Source organism: Castanea sativa, chromosome 6 (genome assembly GCF_040712315.1).
Source record: "Castanea sativa cultivar Marrone di Chiusa Pesio chromosome 6, ASM4071231v1".
Lineage (NCBI taxonomy): Eukaryota > Viridiplantae > Streptophyta > Magnoliopsida > Fagales > Fagaceae > Castanea > Castanea sativa.
In genome coordinates, this window is record NC_134018.1 from 21,938,398 (window position 1) to 21,957,756 (window position 19,359).

Sequence of the window (19,359 nt, forward strand, 5' to 3'; positions counted from 1 at the left end):
TGCATGACAAAAATGGATGTCGGCACGACTTCAATATAGATGAACTATTGGCCCAGCTTCGATGCAAATGAAGTGTTGACGTAGCTTCATGGCAAAGATGAATGTTGGCGTGGCTTCTGTGCAAATGAAGTGTTGACGTAGCTTTATGGGCGATAGCATTATTGTCTAGCTGAATATCCTCATGGAAACGTCGTTGCAAAGACGAATATCACTAAAAGATTGTTGATGCAAGAAAAGAATGTAACGACATGAAGGCATACGCTCTTGCAACGTTGCTATCAATGAAATACAAAGTCACCAAATGAAGGCAAACACTTCTATGAGAACGTCAGCGTGAAGTTTGATATCAAAACCCAAAGATCAAGGAAACTGAGCTGCAAAACAAAAACAAGCAACAACAAAAAAAGCGAAGTCAGAAGAAAATCTCATTGCATGGCTAAACAAAGGATAAAAGAAAAAGAAAAAAAAAAAAAAAATCTTAAAAGCTGGAGAAGAAGACTGAAGGCTGGTTCTTGTCCGATCTTCGAATCCTTGAAATAAAGCATCATGATTCCCTGAAAAAAAAAAAAAAAAAAAAAAAAAAAAAAAAAAGTGAAAATTTTAATAATAATAACAAATAAATAAATGAATTTAAAATAATAATAATAATAATAATAATAAAATAAAATCTCTACACTTTTATTCAGAAGATTACACTTTGAATAAATGTATGCATGCCCGTAGGGCTTTATATAGAAAATTTCTGGGATAAACAGACCAGAAAAAAGGAGGAGAAGTAACAAAGTTCAACAATCAAAGCTTCCCTTCCAGAATTTTCAAATCTCCTGTCAGAGCAGCCACCATAATGTCTTCATCCTGTCAGAGCAGCCACCATAATGTCTTCATCCTGTCAGGGCAGCCACCATAATGTCTTCATCCTGTCAGGGAGGCCACCAGAATTCCTGCATCCTGTCAGGGCGGCCACCACAAAATAAGACCAGAGAAGAAGAAAGCTGTAAGTCCAACAAAGACCCACGACTTTCTCGTCCAAGTTGGTGAAAATCCAGACCTTATTTCACAAATCTGACACCACAGGAGTCTTCTACAGCCTTCGATCCGCCAAACCTGAAAGTTACAGGCCCAGATACCCGGCCACGCACCACCACGCGCCGCCACAAATTCTCAGTGACCCGCGGGTTTCTCACTCAAAACTGTGCAAATCTGTGCACAATTTCACAAAACTGACCACACAGGGCTCTTCAACGGCCTTAGATCTACAAAACCTAAAAGTTTTAGGTTCAGAGACCATGCCACGCGCCGCCACGCGCCGCCATAAGCTCCGACAAGGCACACGCGCTCCCACGCGCCACTCTCCTCCTATACGCGCCTACACGCGCTGGATCTGAATGTCCACGCGCTACACGCGCCGGGTTGTCCCGCGCACGTCACACGCGTCACACGCGCGTGCACGCGCCAGGTGGAATCAGGTGACGTCACTGATGACGTCATCATGCACAAACCGGTTCAAGCCGGACCGACGAAACCCGAACCGGATCCGGACCGCCTGAAAAAAAAAAAAAAAAAAAAAAAAAAAAAAAAAAAAAAAAAAATTGGCAAATTAAGTATTTAACTTGGACTTTGACCAAAAAGTCAAAATTTTCAAAACGGACCTGTCCCACTCAATTTTTCGCGTACTTTCCAATTTTGGGGTCTGTTTCTCCAACCGAGACTCGAAAATTGCACAACAAGTCCAATTTCTAAAAAAATTGACTTTTGCACAAATTTTGACCAAAAGTCAAAATTTTTAAGATTGACCTGTCTTGTTCAATTTTTCGTGTACTTTCCAAATTTTGGGTCTGTTTATTCATTTGAGAATCCAAAATTGCTCAAATAGTGGGAGTCTACAACTATTGGCTTTGGTGTAAACTTTGACCAAAGATCAAGATATTCAAGCAAAACCTTGTCCTATCAGGTCTTCGCAAAGACTTTGATTTTGAAATCCAGGTATTTGTTTTGGACTTAAAAACTACACCCGCTTCTCCAAAGTACTAGCAGTATCCAAGATTTAAGCTCTCAAGATCATAATTTGAGATCCATCCATTTGGTCCGGATTCCCTCAAAATTATCCTCCAGACTTGATCAAGGCTCTCCTCTCAAAAACAGACGAACTCTCACAAGTATGTCTCAAAATTGAAATTACATTGGGTCACTGCTTCAACCTATTATTTTTGTCGGTGCCTACCGGTCTCCAACCTAACGTTCCCATTCGGCGCCTACCATTCTCATCCACCGTTCCGACCGAGAAGTATCATCCGCCGTTCTTAAACTAACCAGCTACCATTCTTCATCTCTTCGCTATAAATAGAAGGGCCAGATCCGCTAAGTCCATCAAGAAAAAAAAAAAACACATATACTGAGTTATGAAATGAAAATTTGCTTCTTTCAAATTTTCAAATCCTCCTTCTCACAGTCAGTTCTCACTATAGTCTCGTCATTCTCAATACCGAGCAACCAAGACCACTTCATGATCGGTTTGAAATCAACCCCTTCATGGTTCAGTAGCAACCCTTCTCACAACATCATCACTGTTTTAGGATTCAAACAAATTTTGTTTCCTCACATAATGACCACGTTTGTTCATGGAGTTAGTCATAACAAGGTCGGCATCGTTGTTCCATGCTTTCTTGGATTTGGTTCACCAGGAAATCCAAGTCCAGCAGAGACACCCGTTCCTAAGACCAGGGCTTCTGTTGTCTCTCTTCAACTGTTTGCCCTCCCATCAGGAGCAGTGGTTCGGAACAAACAGCAACTTGGCTGGTTTCTAAAACCAGGATCACAAGTTAGCTCCATCTTTCATTTGTTGTGCTTTCCCAACAAAGTTGCATCAAGTGAAGGTGGTAAAAAGTGTTGGGTTATCCTACAAATTGTCTCCCATCCAACACTTGTGATGACCTCCAAGGTACCAGCTCATCAGAAATTAGCCTTTGGTGTCGGTGAAGGGTTACCAAAGCCTCATCCCATGTTTCCGCCATCATGGGGTCCAAAGGTCATCGTTGCTGGTACCACAAAACTACTTTTCTGAAATTACCTCAACTTAACCTGAGTGATGCAATAACGCAAGCACATTCAACCACACTCCCACATGTTCTTTCTGTAATCCGAAGTATACCCTTCAGATATAACTTCATCAGAAGTCCTTAAAAATAAGAGGCTAGCTCCAGAGCTCTGCATGCTGTATGCCAACATACTCACCTCTTCTCTATCTTCAACACCCTGTGATCGCCACCAACGATCCAAAATACTCTTCCGAAATTACCTCAGCTTAACATCTACCGAAATGTTTCAATCTTGCAAGTACATCCAACTTCTTGCAAATAACTTTCAGCCCCACCAACCCACTCCAAGTACCATTGAATACTCTTCTGAAATTACTTTGACTTAACCTTTGCTCAGAAAGCTCGGTCACACGAGTACATTCAAATACGGGCAGACCCCTTCTCAGTCTCATCAAAACCTTTCATATGGGTGGGTCTACTCTTCTGCAAATACTTCATCCTGCTAAAAGCTCCACCACCTTCAGCTATTTCACTAGAAGAGTCAAGTATAAAAAGGAATCCACGTTCTTTCAAGACTCATTCATTCACCACACTCTAAAAAAAAAAAACTGTGTGCATGAACGAGTCTCGAGGGGGCATTTGTAGAGAGGGAAAATTCCCGACCTATCACAAGCTGACACATCATACTACCAAAGTCCACAAAATACAACCAATTACAAAGCACCACGTACTGCTGCTAGGTTTTGCCATCACTATTCAGAAACCAGTAGAAATTCGCCAAGTGTCATTGAAATGAAGGCATGAAACTGCATCAGCAGGTGTAAGCAATGACACAAGCAGCTCCGCACGTGTAAGCAGTGACACAAGCACTCAGCACATGTAAGCGATGACACAGGCAGCCTCGCACGTGTAAGCAGTGACACAAGCACTCAGCACGTGTAAGCGATGACATAAGCGGACCAATCAAACTCCGCCACGTGTCGCTCACCTACCCCTAAACTCCTATAAATAGAAGCCTTCCTAAAACATTTAGGAGGACAGACAGGACTGAGACAGAAGGAAGAAGATATCTTGAGTTCAGAAATCCAGAAGCTCTGCCGGAATCAAACCCCGAAGCCTCCAAGAACTTCAAGAACTTCAACCTCGAATACAAACAACATTCGAAGCAAAATCATCCAAACTACTCGTCCAGATCTCAAAGTCCACTGGAATCAAGCTTAAAAGCCTCCAGAAACCTCAACAAACCACAAATTGGTGAAGCTCTACGGAATCAAGCCTCTAAAGCACCGAAGAACTTCCACCACAAACCTTCAAATACGAAGAACAATCAAAGAGGAATCATCCAAATCATATTCCTAAATCTCAAAGTTCACTGGAATCAAGCTCAAAAGCCTCCAGAAACCTCAACAAACCATAAATCAACGAAGCTCTACGGAATCAAGCCTCTAAAGCACCGAAGAACTTCCACCACAAACCTTCAAACACGAAGAACACACGAAGAACACGAAGAACACACGAAGAACACGAAGAACACGAAGAACAAAGAATTTCTAACAAGCTCATAGCCAGAGATTCATTGTAATTCTGTTTCAAAGATCTTCGATCCATTCCTCAGCCAAATTGAAGAATATCTTATGTTCAAATCAAAATCACATTACCACAATTACAATCAATAAATCTTTCAAGGAGATCGAATCAGAGGATCACTCCTTTGTAATTACAGAGAATTGTACCATACATTTATCAATACAAATTCGCATTTGTGAAACTATTTTACTTGTTTGATTTATTTCGAACTAAGAAATTTAGTCGTCTACAGGCTGTACATGCTATGAAGGTGAAAAGTAAAATTTGGCTGGACCTATGGCCGCGTTTTCAGAAACGCGGCTATAGGCCCTTAAAAAAACGCAGCTACGCACATACAAACACGGCTATAGACCTTACCTAGAGCTGCGTTTTTTAAAACGGAGCTATAGGTTATGTCTAAAGCTGCGTTTTATAAAAAACGCGGCTAGAGGTTAGGTCTATTGCCGCGTTTCCTAAAAACGCAGCTATAGGTTTGGTCTATAGCCGCGTTTCTTTGAAACGCGGCTATAGGTCAAGTATAGCTGCGTTTTTTTTTAAACGCGGCTAAAAAACGCGGCTATAGGTCAAGTATAGCTGCGTTTTTTTTTAAACGCGGCTAAAAAACACGGCTACAGCCCGCGTTTTTTGTTGTGCGGGCTCTTCATGGGTTGCGGAAGGTTTGAGCGAAATTGGTATTGCGATGATTGGTTGGATCTCATCAAGATCTTGTTGGAGAGAGAGAGAGAGAGAGAGAGAATTGAAGGTGGTTTAGAATGGCAACATTAAAGGGGAGAACATAGGTTGAGGTTTGGTTTTTAAGCTGGTTTGGATCTGTCAGTTTTCAAACCTTTTAAACTATGGTTGTGTTTGACAATATGTAAATTATTTTCCAAGTGTAAAATATTTTCAGGTGAAAATATTTTTGGGAAAATAAAATATTTTATAGTGTTTGGTTGTATTTTGAAAATTGTATTAGAAAATATTTTCAAGTTTTTGGTAACATTCTAAAAATACAAATTTTTTACTAGTTTCTCACATTTTCTCAGCTTCCAAATAAATTTTATTATAGAAAATTAGAAGATATAAACTTTTTAAAGAAACAAAAATCAAAATAAAACCATTAACTCTCAAACTCGGTCAAACTGAGAGAGGGAGGAAGAAAGAGTGAGAGATTGAGGGAAAGAGAGAGGTAGATCGAGAAACTTGGTTGAAATCGGGTCAAGGGGGGGTTGATCTAGAGGTGGTGACGACGATCTTTGGAGGTGACGACAAGATCGGTCATGGGTGGGTCGATCTAGAGGGTGGTGGAGACGAGATCGAGGGAGGTGGAGGAGACTAGCTACAGGGTGGCAGTGAGAAGAACGAGATACAAGTCTCCGATCTGTGTTTGGCATTGACGACGAGCTTTAGCGACAATGAGAACGAGATGACAAGGCTCGGATTTGTGTTTGGTGGTGATGACGAGCTTTAGGCGGCGACTATGAGCCAGAGGCAGCGATGAGATTGTCCCAGGTTCAAGCTCTCTCTTTCTTTGGGTTCACTTTCCCTTCAAGCTCTCTCTCTCTATTTCTCTCTCTCTCTCCTGATTTTTCGTCCGTAAAACTTGATTTGAAGGTAAACTACATGTGTAAATGATTTTATAGTTGAAGGGCTCTCATTTTATGGTCAAAGGATTTGATTTTCCCTTTTACTGATTTTTACATGTGCTCCCAAACACACATGACGGTGTAAAATATTTTCCAACTTTCATTTTCACCCGAAACAAACACAGCCTATAACTCAACCCAGAAGTTTGGTTATTAAAGTGCACAGACATGTATCTGATTGACTAAGCCATCTGGAACCATCCATTGAGCTTTGGAGTTTGGTTGGGTTATCTAACCAATTGGACGGAGACCAAGCTGTCTTCATAAAAAATGGTGAGATTATTATTATTATTTCTTTTTGGATGCATGTGTGCATTGTTGCTAAAATTTTCCTTGCTAAGAGCATTCTCATCAGCTGTTTCATAAAAAATGTCATTTTGACATACCAAAACTCTACTTTATTATTTTACCACATCATTTTACAATATCCCATTCATTAGATGTTTTATCCTTTAATTCTATACATTAAAATAATATTTACTACACATTAAAATAATATGTTAACTCCTCCCTATTATCGTTTCTCAAAAAAAAAAAAAAAAAAAAAAACTCATCCCTATCATCAACAACAACAATGGCACAACCACCATTGCCGCAACACTAGCCACCAACAACCATTGCCACAACAACACCGACAACCACCACTGGCACAAACCCACATCCACCAACGCTACCTTAAAAAAAAAACATTACAAACCACCAACACCCACCATCATAAACCTAGCAGAACACCAAGACCCACTACCATTCACATAGAAAAATACCGAGAGCCACCCCAAAAACCTATACCAAACCAATCGAACCACCACCATATCACCACCAAACATCACAGGATTCATAACAAACCACCAAACCCATGATCAACTATCAACCATCGCCGAGTATCGCAACCAATTAAAAAACTCCGAATATCAACCAAAACCCATTGATCCAAACCACGATCAACCACTTACCCAAACCATGATCAATCATTAAGCCAAACCACAAAATGCACAAAATCAACCAAAACCCACTAACCCATACCTCAATCCATCAGACCATTAGACCCAAACCTCAATCCCACAACCATCAAACCACCACCACCACACGAAGTACCAGACAACCAAACAGAAAGAAGAGAGAAACGAACCAAGCGCTGGAGTGAGATCGGGTATGAAAAATGAAAGAGCGCATAAACGAAAAATGAAAGAAAAGTATGAGATCGAGTATGAACAAACCAGGCACTAGAGCGAGATCGGGAGAAGATTGGAAATCTTGATGGTGAGAGAGCATTTTGGTCCAGTCAAGAAAGAAGAAGACAAGCAACAGAGAGAGTGGAGAGAGAGATGTGTATAGACGGAGAGAGAAAAGTCAATAAAATAAGCCAAAATATTTTTGGCATTGATGTCCGTACCGTCTCATATTTGAGATGACACTATAGCGGTGTGGAATAATTTTTGAGATATGGAATACCTGATGAGGATTGGTTTTAGGTGTTTGGTGTGCCAAATGCCACACTTGATGAAAATGCTCTAAGGTTAACGAAGTGACATTGAGGGTTTTGATTGTCACAGTCAGGGCCGGTTTAGGCCTAGCCCACTTAGGTGTACGCTAATTGGAATAAACCATTTGGTCTTTGTCACCTTGACCAAACAGATTTTATTATATACATTTCAATTACATAATTATATGTGTTAAAATTTTTCTAAATGCAGAAGAAAAATTGAATGTGCCAAAAGAATTAGAAAGAAATTTCATATTATTCAAAGCTATATGTTGTGATATAACATGGTTGACAAGAAATCACATTATTAATCAAAATGTAAGGGAAGTACTTGATCCTTTGCTTTCATCTAGCCATATTAATAAAATATACACCAAATTTCTACTGTCTAGGTATTATGCAAGAGAAAAGAACTCGAAAGAAAGTCGATGGGATCTCCCGCTCCCTTCTTAATTTTGTGAACATGAATTTTGACATCGTCATTAGAGTGGAAAAAAATATACCAAGCATCAATGGACCTAGAAATCATAATAAAGAAGTTATATTCGAATGGACAAAATTGACAAATGATCAAAGATCTTCTTTAAGCAAAAGCCAAAGCAACAAGGTTAATTAGGAGCATCAAAAGAAAGAGAATTAGGATACAAATTTGCTATTTGTGAAGGGGATGCCTTAAATGTTATTTTACCACTACAAAATTCCATCACTCTCTATCAGTGTATAGAGCATATTGTCGATGAAACTAAGTTCATTTTGATTTGGCGAAAATGGGCAAATGCCCATTTCCCACAAAAAAAAAAGGGCAAATGGCCATCTTTTGAAACTCAGTTTTCTCAAAATCGAGTTTCAAAAAAAAAAAAAAATATTTTGGAGCCTTATAGCAACGTTTTAAGGAGCTTATAGTGACATTTTAAGGACCTATAGCAGCGTTTTGTAACTCGACCTCCATGAAATCGAGTTACATGCAAGTTAATTTTTTTTTTTTTTACCTATAACTCGACTTCATGGAGCTCGAGTTATAAAACACCGCTATAGGTCCTTAAAAACGTCGCTATAGGTCTTTAAAAACGTCACTATAGGCTCCTTAAAACGTCGCTATAGGCTTAACTCGATTTTGAGAAAATCGAGTTTCAAAAGAGGGGCATTTCCCTAATTAGTTTGGAAAAATTGGCAACATGCTGGTTTTTTTTCACGAAAAGGACAAAAGCCCATTTTGGTCTTTTGATTTCTTCTTAAAAATATTTTATAACTCACACGTATAGGGAAACGAATTTCGTGACCAACAATGTTAGTTAGATGGATTCCATTGTGTATTCTTGAGGGAATTTTTTCCCCTCCTTTTTCCCAAAATTTTGCCCTGGAGACTTAAAAAAGAGTTTTTGTAATTATTTTTTTTCTTCTTCAGTAAGTTATTCAAGTTTTTTACTCAAGGGGGAAAAGGTCAACATATACGTATAGATTTTAGCGGTGAAGAACGTATGATGACAAAAAATACATATATATACGGTACCATTACCACCTCCAATTGACCACAAAAAGGTTAAAAATCAACATGTGTTGAGGAGGTAAATCACCAAAATCAGAGTCATCCTCAGCATATCAGAAACGTGTCCAAGTCCGTGAGCCTAGTGCAAATCCAATTCGCCGACCGACTAATAAAATTCTTATAGCTAGCTAGCGTCCTTCCTTTACAAGTTTGACATTATTCTCTATATAGGAGTATGATATTTCAGCTACCTATTCAGATGGAGTCTGTTTAGGATATATACTAAAACTACTACGTCAGGAATTAGAAGAACACGTACACATAGTGGTGGTGGTGGTATTGCTGGTGATATAAAGCACGAGAGAGAAGTTAACAATTTAACACTTTAATTTGTGCACGTGAAAAATGGCTGCAATACTTTTAGCAAAGAAAGCCCTCTTCCGCATTTCTAATTCTTTGCCTAATCGTGACCCTCCTGGCTATGTTCAATTAAGTAGCAGATTCTGCAGGGCTTGCTTCTCCACTTCTTACCATGCCCAAGTATGTCTTTAATTAATTATATTCTTCTATAAGGGATTTTCTTTTCTGCTTTTTCTTTCTTACCTGCCTCTTTTAGTTAGCTATTCCATTTTAATGTTGTCGGTTTTTGTTTTTGTTTTGGGTATTCATGTGTGTCTATATATATATTTTCCATTTTCCCCTAATCTGGGGTGTTCTTATTTATTTATTTTTACATAGCCAGGTAATTAGTTTATATTACTAAATTAGCTATGGTTGTACATCCGATTATCATATCTAAAACAATTTTTTTTTCTCCGAAGATGTAATTAAAAAAATATTAAATACGAAATAAAATGTTTAATTTATGGTAATTTGACTTGTGTACCTTTGTATTTTAGTTAGCTTTTGTAATTCTTTTTTTTATATAAAAAAAGAGTAATCAAATTAATAAATTGATTGAGATGCTGTCAAATTTGAAGTAAGGAGTGATAAATTAAAGGGTTGTTGTGTATACGGGTTGTGGGCCTTTCTCTTGTGATATGGATCGATCATGTCTTACGGCTTATAACTATGCACTCAAACTATAACTATCATCCAAATGATTTATCAAAAAGAAGAAAAAAAAATGTCATTTTATTTTATTTTCTGGATTGAACAAATGATCGATAATGAATCAAATTATATGTGGGACAGATTGCGCGACTACGTAATTTAACTTCATGGACCATGGTTTGCCTTAACCAAGAACTAATTTTACGTGCAAATATATTTCAGGGTAGCAAAGCGGTTTCAGAGCCTAGCAATGTGGCATCAGTACTGCCTGATAGTACAGGAAGCACAAAAAATACAAGCACTAATTATGAAGCGAAAGATCAAGCACAAGATATCAACGATGATGAAGATGATATGAGTGGTGTGACAGGTTTCGTGGCAGACACAGCAAAACAAGGTGTTAAGAAAGCTATGGACACAGCTGAGGATGTTAGTGACACTGTTAAAGAGGCAATGGAAAGTGCTTTTGATGTCACAACTAAGACAACACAACATATCAAGGCGACAATAGTTGCAGAGGCTGATGATAATGTGATTGATACAGCAGAGTACAGAAGCATTCAAGATGCAGAAACTGAGAAAAGCAACCTGAAGGATATGGAAAGGTAGATTGGAGAGCACTGTGTAAGAGTTTTGGTGGTCAAGAAAACTTATAAAATTGTGTTAATAAAATGGTGTTGATGTTGAATTTGCAGTCCCGATATGTGTATTATGCGTTGCATACACAGGACAATGTTTGTATGACCTTAGTTGAACATTAATATTTCTTATTACCACTTTTTGAAGGCTAAAACTTTAAAATTACTAAGAGTCTTATAGTTTAACTAGTTGACATTTTCAAGTTTTTTTAATTAGGTATGCATATGTTGTTAACCTAGGCCATAGTTCCTCAGAATTTTTTAAAAATGATTTTACTATATACATACATACATACATATATATGCATGTGGCAGACAAAAAGTAAAATAGAGAATTAGGCTTGATATTGTTACTATTTTCTCACACAATTAATTTGTAGGGATGGGATGCAGGATCAACCTTTGAATACCCATTATAAGACAAAAGTTGAAAGTCAGATCAACACTGCTAGGGTAGTAATTAATATTCAATTAGAAATTGCTTAGAAATGGCTAAGTGTTCGTCCTCGGGTTTAGTCCAAGGATGATGTTACAGATGGATTACTACTCTCTCTTTTTCTCTCACAAATTTTTTTACCTCCTTTATGATCTGAGTGCTTCTTGGCTTTATATACTTACAAAGATGCATCTAGATCTTACATTCGGAAGGTCATGATCAAACTATCTTGATACCTATCCCATCAAGATCTTGCTAGAAAGTTTTTACATTTAGGTATTAGCTGTGAGAACACTATTCAGGGTCATTTCCCCATTAATACGGCTAGCTAAGTGGTTGCAGTGCATTTGATGCGAAGGGGATGGCCACTTTGTCATTCCTTTTTCTTCTCTTCCCTGTTTAGTACTAAGTTACCTTTGTTTCCCCTCAGATTGCCCCGTGCTTCCTTTGAGTCTGCCCCTCGACCTTCCGAGGTTAGGCAGAAGTCCTCAGCACCCTCGTCAACTATGGTTGTGCCGCCTAAGCATGAGTTAAGTGTATACTTTCCGAGGACAATTTGCCTACGCCTCTCGAGATTCACCTCCATATGAACTTCATCAGCCATTTGGATCCTCGTCCCCCCACAACAGCCCCCCAAAATCTCACTCTCCATTCCCAAGTCAGGAGAGAGAGGTTTTGTCAACTTGGGACTTCCACTTTTGGCACGCTTTCATAATACACCACGTGAGAACGTCCCTTTAATTGAATGAAGCACGCTCTGATGCTTCGGAAACCACGACACCTTAATAAATGCTACAAGTGGCTTGTTGTCTCCCACATTCTATGGTGAGATCAACATTATACGACTCCCAATCGTTCATCAAAGAAGCAGGAAAACTGCTGCCACCTTTTCATCTCCTATATATAGGAAGGTAGGGAGTTCCTGTCTCCATTTCTTCCACTTAAGAACAAAAAATCACTCCTCACCTCAGATTAACTTCTCCTGAGGAGTCCTTCTTCCCAAATTTTGGAAGTGTGTACTTTTTGTTAAAAAATTCTTCCTTCTTCTTTCCTATTCATAGATTTTCCTCCTCTTTTATCTTTTCTCTTTCCCAAATGGGTAGATTTTTTAACTTGGTGGATACTCCCGAACATAGAGAGGAATTTAAGAGATATTATAGGATGCCTAGTAATGTATCAACCTAGCACTGTAACCTAGGTGAATGGTATGAGAAAAGGCCTATTGAAGCCGTTGTTCATTGAAGGAGAAATGAGGATTCCCATGGGTAGAGTCATTAGGGATTTTTTTAAAACTCTTTTTAGACTTTGCCCTACTCAATGTGCCCCAAACATGTTTAGGATATTAGGTAGTGCAGATGTGATGAATGAAAGAATGGGTATAAACCTCACCCACTATGATATAAACTGGGTCTATAGTTGTCAAAAGAATAATGAAACAGGATATTACCTAAAAACTAGGATTCCTGCTGTTAGGTTAATTTCTTGCTTACCCGAGATGAACAAAGGCATGGACGAGAATTTTCTCATCGTTTCAAGGAAATGGCATGACAAACTCCATTGCCTGACCATGGATGGAACTCCAGGTGGAATGGTTTAAGGACGTCCTTAAGACCTTATGTTACTTAGGAAAAATTACAAATACTTTATATATATATATATATATATATATATATATATATATTTTTCTTTATATTGGTTACTTTGATTTCACCTAACCATATTATTTACAAAAATTCTCTTTATTTTCAGACAAAAAAAGCTACTGCCAAGAGACGAAGTTTGGTAAATTTCAATTTACTGAACCAAGTTTGGAGATTTGAGATCTTCCTACACCGAGACGAACAACTCCGGGCAGTTCATGACATTCTTGGTTTCAAGCCTATTTCCAATCGCTTCCAAGTGTCTAAGCATGTGATCAAAGCTAGGGACTCATATGTTGCCTTGGTTGACGTGGATGTTGAGGGCTTTATTCGGAAACCTCTTCCAGCAGGTACACGACTTGTTGACCTTCTTACGTTCAAAGATCTTTAGCCAACAGTCAAGAAAGTTGTATCTTCTGACGAAGAAGCTAAAACATAATTCGAAGAGGTCAAGGAAAACACTCTGGGAGAGAGCATTGAAAGCCTTGTCCATGACAAAGATTTAAAGGTCTTCTATCGCCTGGACAAGACCGAGGAAATAGCATCCAGTTCAAGGTTAGCCATAGCTCTTGTTAGTGAGAACTAAGAGACAACCGAGGTACCTGAAGCGATGGTGCTAGAAAAAAGGTTGCCCGACTTTCTCTCTTTACTAGAGTCCCATGTTGGGACTACCACTCCTGAAGTCCCAATAGTTCCAAGGCCCCTTACTCCAATTCCTCCTCCTCCTCCGTAAATCGAACCGACCAACAAAAAGCGAAAAAGGGACAAAAAGGGAGAAAAGAGCTCTACCAAAGAGGGAGAGATCTAAGAAATGACTCCTCTCGAGCAAACTAAAGTGATGAAGACGAGCTGGCCTCAACAAAGGAGGGGAAGAGAAAGCTCTGAGATGATTCTCGAACATCGATCCCGCGTTCCTAACTAGAATCCTCCCCTTGTATTAGACATTTCCCCTCTTCCTACTAACTCCTCAATTCGCAATTTTGTTAACAAAAGGGCAGATTATGTGGCCAACTCAGTCGAGCAAGCGCTTCTTCTTCCCAAAGACATAGCTGAACTCCAAAACTTGAAGAAGTATGAGGTGTTCTTGTCCTTAAAGAGGGACCTAGCTTTGGTACACTCTCGCTTCCCTCTTTATCTATTTTTGTTACTTTATTATTACACATTCATTGATTTTATACATACTTAACTCGTAATCCTTTCCTCATTTGCAAGTGCCCAGGCCACCTAGGTAGTGAAGGAAAAATTCTGGTTTTGCATCTCATGCAAAACCCACAGTGGAAGCAACGAACAAGGATCTATTTCATTCATGATTGATAACGTGCACAATGTAAATTTCAGAATTTAAGAACAAGATGGCGTACCTTGGTGTGGAGAAATTCAAAACAAAGATTAGAAGCACTTGGGAACACTTTTAATCTTCACTCCAATTCCACTTTACGCCCAAGATGTGTGGTCTCTCAATCAGTTTTTCAAAGGGAGAATGAAAGTGTGTGTCTCATACTCTCTCACACACCGTTTCTTATTCCTTTTCTTTCTCACTAAATAAAAATTATGTATGTTTCTCCCTTTATAACTAACTGATTATCTAATTGGGCTGGCCTATTGGGCCTTTCCAATTGGGCTTTAGTGTGTGGCTTGGAGTGGGACCAAAAGGGACCAATAAGACACTAGCTCCAATGGGCCTTGGGCTTTTCCGTCAACTCTTGACAAGTCCAAAGTTACCATTAATTATATTTAATACCACTATATAAATATAATTGCACTCTAGGCCTTATTAATAAATTATATCCCAAGACTTTATTATACACGTAACCCCTTCATAAAATATTCGTAGTAACACAAAGTCATAAATGTAGACTGCCACTTTGTAAATTACTACATCTTATCCTTAAGTACCCGGTTTAATTCTTTAAAGTTATTCATTATATATTTATGAAATCCAATTTCATAAATATATACTTTAGCAATTTCTTACTAAAGTGGTTAGGCCTAACTCTCTGAATAACTAAACCCATTAAACTTATCTCAAGGGAATATTTTATATCTTCATCAAGAGACTATGAATTCCATCTTGAGAATATATGTTCCATCAACACTAAATGTGGCTGCCCAACATACTGAGGTTTTGACCGTAACTTTAGATCTCACTCCTGATATATCAAAGCAACCTACACTTCATGATCAGGTCCATTATTCTCTTAGGATTAAGAGTTCATGCAAATAGAAGTCGTGAGATTTATTATTCATTTGACAGTTATTAGGAGAATAATAAATCTCACAGCGGTCCTGTTCAATATGTCTTAACTCTTAAAACATATCAACATATCAACATATCAACTAGAAGTCTTCACTTCCATGATCAAGACAAATCATCTTAGTTGACACGTTATAGTCTTCATAGATGAAATGCCCAATTTCATCACCGACTACGAACTATAAATTCTGAGTTTACGAAGAACTTGTGATTTACATCTTCTGTGACTTTTCACATAAATCATATACAATGCATCTCATGGACTATATGATAATGTCCCATATTCATGTTACCATTATTTTAGATAATAATAAAATAACTTTATCAATCACAATATTAAGTCATACATCATATCATACATAATGTCATACATAATATTATATATAGTATCATACAATAGGATTTAAGGGCACTAATCCTAACAGGTAGCACATATGGCAGAGGAGTGAGTCGATCAAGCCCTCTATGAGAAAAAGGAGGAAGAGTCCAAACACTACGCTCCCCAGAAGTCCTAAGCTTAGACAGAGAAAAGATTAAAGGAAACTCTCCTTAAATTATCTGAGTGCGATAAGGCCAGAAAGAGCGCTTAGGCTTTAATAAAGAGTTCAAAAAGGCAAGCCCGAGAATAACTCCACTGCTTGAGGGAGGCAGAGAGTCAGCTCGCCATTGCTTGGGCTAAAATTTTTGAATTGAACAAGGAGCTAGAACAAAAAACCGAAGAGATGAATAGGGTCGAGCAATCTGCGTATGATCTAGGACAAAAAGAAACTGGAGCCTATCTTAAGTCCCAGATCCCAGTGGTGTGTCGAAGCTTCTATCTTCGGACTTGGGTTAAAGCTTTAAATGCTGCTGGTGTATATCCTTCCTTGGAGCTAAGAAATCCAGAGAAGGTGTTTTACCCCCAGCAATTAGAGCGCATACATCTACTCAACCTCCTCCTAACACCACTGCTCCTACATAGTCAAACTTGGTCGAGAACCCTCCTCTAAAATCCACCACGATTGCCCTTCCAACCTCCATGGTTGCAGCTGAGACGTCTTCTTTGGAAAAGGACCCAACCTCAGCTGAAGGCTTTTCTTGCATCGCAACCTATTACTGAAGTGCAACTCTCAAAAGAGGCAGAAAAAGAGAAAACACCAGAGGCCCAAGGGACACAATAATGCTAAACTGAGATCTTGTTTTGTTATTCTTTTTTTTTTTGGTGGCCTTAAGCATTATGGCCTTCTTATTTACTTCTTTTGTTGTGAACCAGTTTGAATTTATTAATGAAAAACCTTTGCTAAGTGCTTGTTTCATATTTTTTCCTTGTCACTTCAATAATAATTTCTTTATCTTCAAGGTAATATACGTTATGGAAAACACCAAGAGTTACTCCACATGAGGTAGGAAACCTAAGGACTTAAAATTTAGCTAAGATTCTACCCATACCTAAATAACAAGTTCAAATGTAAATTTACCCAAGGTAGAAGATCCAAGGAATTGAACCTAGCCTGAGAAATCGAACCTGGTGGAGGTTTTGTTTAACACTAGAAAACAAGCTAAGTGTTAATTTACCCAAGGCAGGTGATCCAAGAAATTGAACCTGGCCGAGGTTCTGTTTAACATTAGAAAACAAGCTAAGTACATTTTTAACAAGGATAACAACAATAACACTGATTAATACATCTGGTTGCATATAAATAGATAACCATTTACAGAATTATGAAACTAAAAATAATACTTTCGAAGATTATTTACATTTCATGGTCAGGGAATTACAATTCCATCTGAATCTTCCAACCGATAAGCCCTCATTCTAGCTACTAAGGTCACCTAATAAGGCTTCCCAAATAGGACCTAACTTTCCCTAAGAGGGATTCTTCATACACCCGACCACCCTCCGTAAAACAAGGTCTCCTAGAATGAACACCCTGACTTTTACACCTTTCTCAAATCCTTGCCTAGCTTCTGCTGATATTGCGCTAATCTAACCGCAGTCACTTCCCTTCGCTCCTCGGCTAAGTCGAGTTTTAGAGAAAGGAGTCGTTCATTACTGTTATCGAGGGGTTGGTTAGACCTCAACGTTGGAAAACTTGTTTTTGTTAGGATAACTACTTTAGATCCATACGTCATGGAAAACGGGGTTTCACCCGTGGATCTTCAAGGTGTCGTGCAATAGGTCCACAAAACATGAGGTAGATCATCCACCCACTTTCCCTTTGCATCTTCCAACCTCTTCTTCAAATCATCCACAACAACTTTGTTCGTGGCCTTTGCTTTTCCATTACTTTGAGGATATGACGGAGTGGAATACTTATTCTTTATCCCTAAGTTGCAACAGTACCTCCGAAAGGCCTTGCTATCAAATTGAAGTAAATTATTCGAGACAAGAGTGTTTGAAACCCCAAACCTCGTCACAATATTTAGCCACACAAATCTTTTCACATCGTGATCTCGGATGTTTGCCAATGGTTAAGCTTCTACTCATTTGGTGAAATAATCAATAGCCACAAGGAGATATCTTTGATTCCCTGTTGCCTTAGGGTAAGGCCCGACAATATTCAGCCCCACTGTGCAAAATGCCAGGGGTTGCTCAATGGATTCAATATTGCCCTCGGTTGGTGGATGTTGGGAGCATATCTCGGACATTAATCATATTTCTTGACATACTCTTAGGAGTACTTTTGCATGCTCGGCCACCAATAACCTTATGTTAAAGCTCTATGGGCAAGTAACCTACCCTCCATATGACTATTGTAAATTCCCTCATGCAACTCTTCCAGTAGTATCTCCACTGCTTTAAGATGGATACACAGCAAGTACGGTCTCGAATACGAGCGTTTGTATAGTTTCTAATCCTTAGATAACCAAAACCTTGGCGCCTTCCTACGAATTCTCTTTTCCTCGATTTTGTCCTCGGGTAAAATTCCACTTTTAAGGAATGCAACAAGTGGATCCATCCAACTAGGACCCACTAGCGTAAAGTTAACTCCTATCGGAACCAGTATATCGTAAGCAAGTAACACATAATCCTCCATAAGTATAATCCTGGGGAGATTCTCCCTACTAATGGTAGCTAGAGTTGCAAGCGAATCTGCATGAGAATTTTTACTTCGAGGGACCTGTTCAAGTGTAAAAGAATGAAAGCCCCTTGACAATCGTTTAACTTGATTCAAGTATTAAAGCATCCTCTAGTCTTTTGCTTCAAAATCACCCTGAACCTGTCCAACTATAAGTCTTGAATCACAGTATTCCCTGATAACCCTACCTCAGAGTTTTTGCATAGCTACCAACCCTGCCAGTAAAGCCTCATATTCCGCCTCCTTATTTGTTGCTGAAAAGTTGAGTCTTAAAGACTTTTCTAAAGTAATTCCATCTGGTGAAATCATCACAATTCCTAACCCTGACCCTTTCTGGTTGGCCGCGTCATCCACAAATAGTTGGCATGCCCGCTGAACTACCACTGAACCCACTTTCACTGCTTCCTCCAGCTTTCCCACCTCCTCTAAGTCACCCAGTTCTTTAGTAAATTTTGCTACCAAATCTACTAGAATTTTTCCTTTCACAGGCGTTCGGGGCAGATACTTAATGTCGAATGCACCGAGCATAGTTCCCCATTTTGCTTCTCTTCTTGTATAATTCAATCTTTAGAGTAGTTCTTGTAAAGGAAATTGAGTTAAGACGATCACAGTGTGGGCTTGGAAGTAGTAAGGCTGTTTCTTGGTGGCATGGATGATAGCAAGAATCGCCTTCTCTAGGTGGAGATACCTGACCTCGGCCTCTTGAAGGGATTTACTAACATAGTACGTCGGTTTTCGAATTCCTTCATTCACCCATATCAAGATCAAACTCACTGCGTGATGGGCAACAACCATATATGCATGCAAAACTTCCTCTTTCTCTGGCCTAGACAAGACTAATGAATGAGCCAGATATGTTTTCAGTTCCTTAAAAATGTTGGGAAATTTAGACCCCGGTTGATAGAATTAACAAGTTTTAAACCCAAGTTGTTAATTAGATTTATTATGAATAAAAATTGTTAAAACAAACAAACAAACATCAATATCATGTCACAAATAACACAGTGGAAAAATAATAAGACAAGATATGATGACTTAGAAAAAACGAATGAAATAAACTAGT

At 38.7% G+C, this 19,359-nt stretch overlaps 1 protein-coding gene across 1 annotated transcript; it reads left to right on the forward strand.

The window, feature by feature from the left end:
- The first annotated feature begins 9,583 nt into the window (after positions 1 to 9,583).
- LOC142638193 (uncharacterized) lies at positions 9,584 to 11,045 on the forward strand. Its single transcript, XM_075812210.1, has 2 exons — positions 9,584 to 9,756; positions 10,492 to 11,045. The coding sequence occupies exons 1-2, from the start codon at positions 9,622 to 9,624 to the stop codon at positions 10,876 to 10,878; spliced, it is 522 nt and encodes a 173-aa protein (XP_075668325.1). The 5' UTR covers positions 9,584 to 9,621; the 3' UTR covers positions 10,879 to 11,045.
- The last annotated feature ends 8,314 nt before the right edge of the window (positions 11,046 to 19,359 follow it).

Coding starts and splice junctions, on each gene's coding strand:
- LOC142638193 (XM_075812210.1), top strand. CDS start 9,622: ATGGCTGCAATACTTTTAGCAAAGAAAGCCCTCTTCCGCATTTCTAAT. Junction 9,757..10,491: donor CCACTTCTTACCATGCCCAA/GTATGTCTTTAA, acceptor AATATATTTCAG/GGTAGCAAAGCGGTTTCAGA.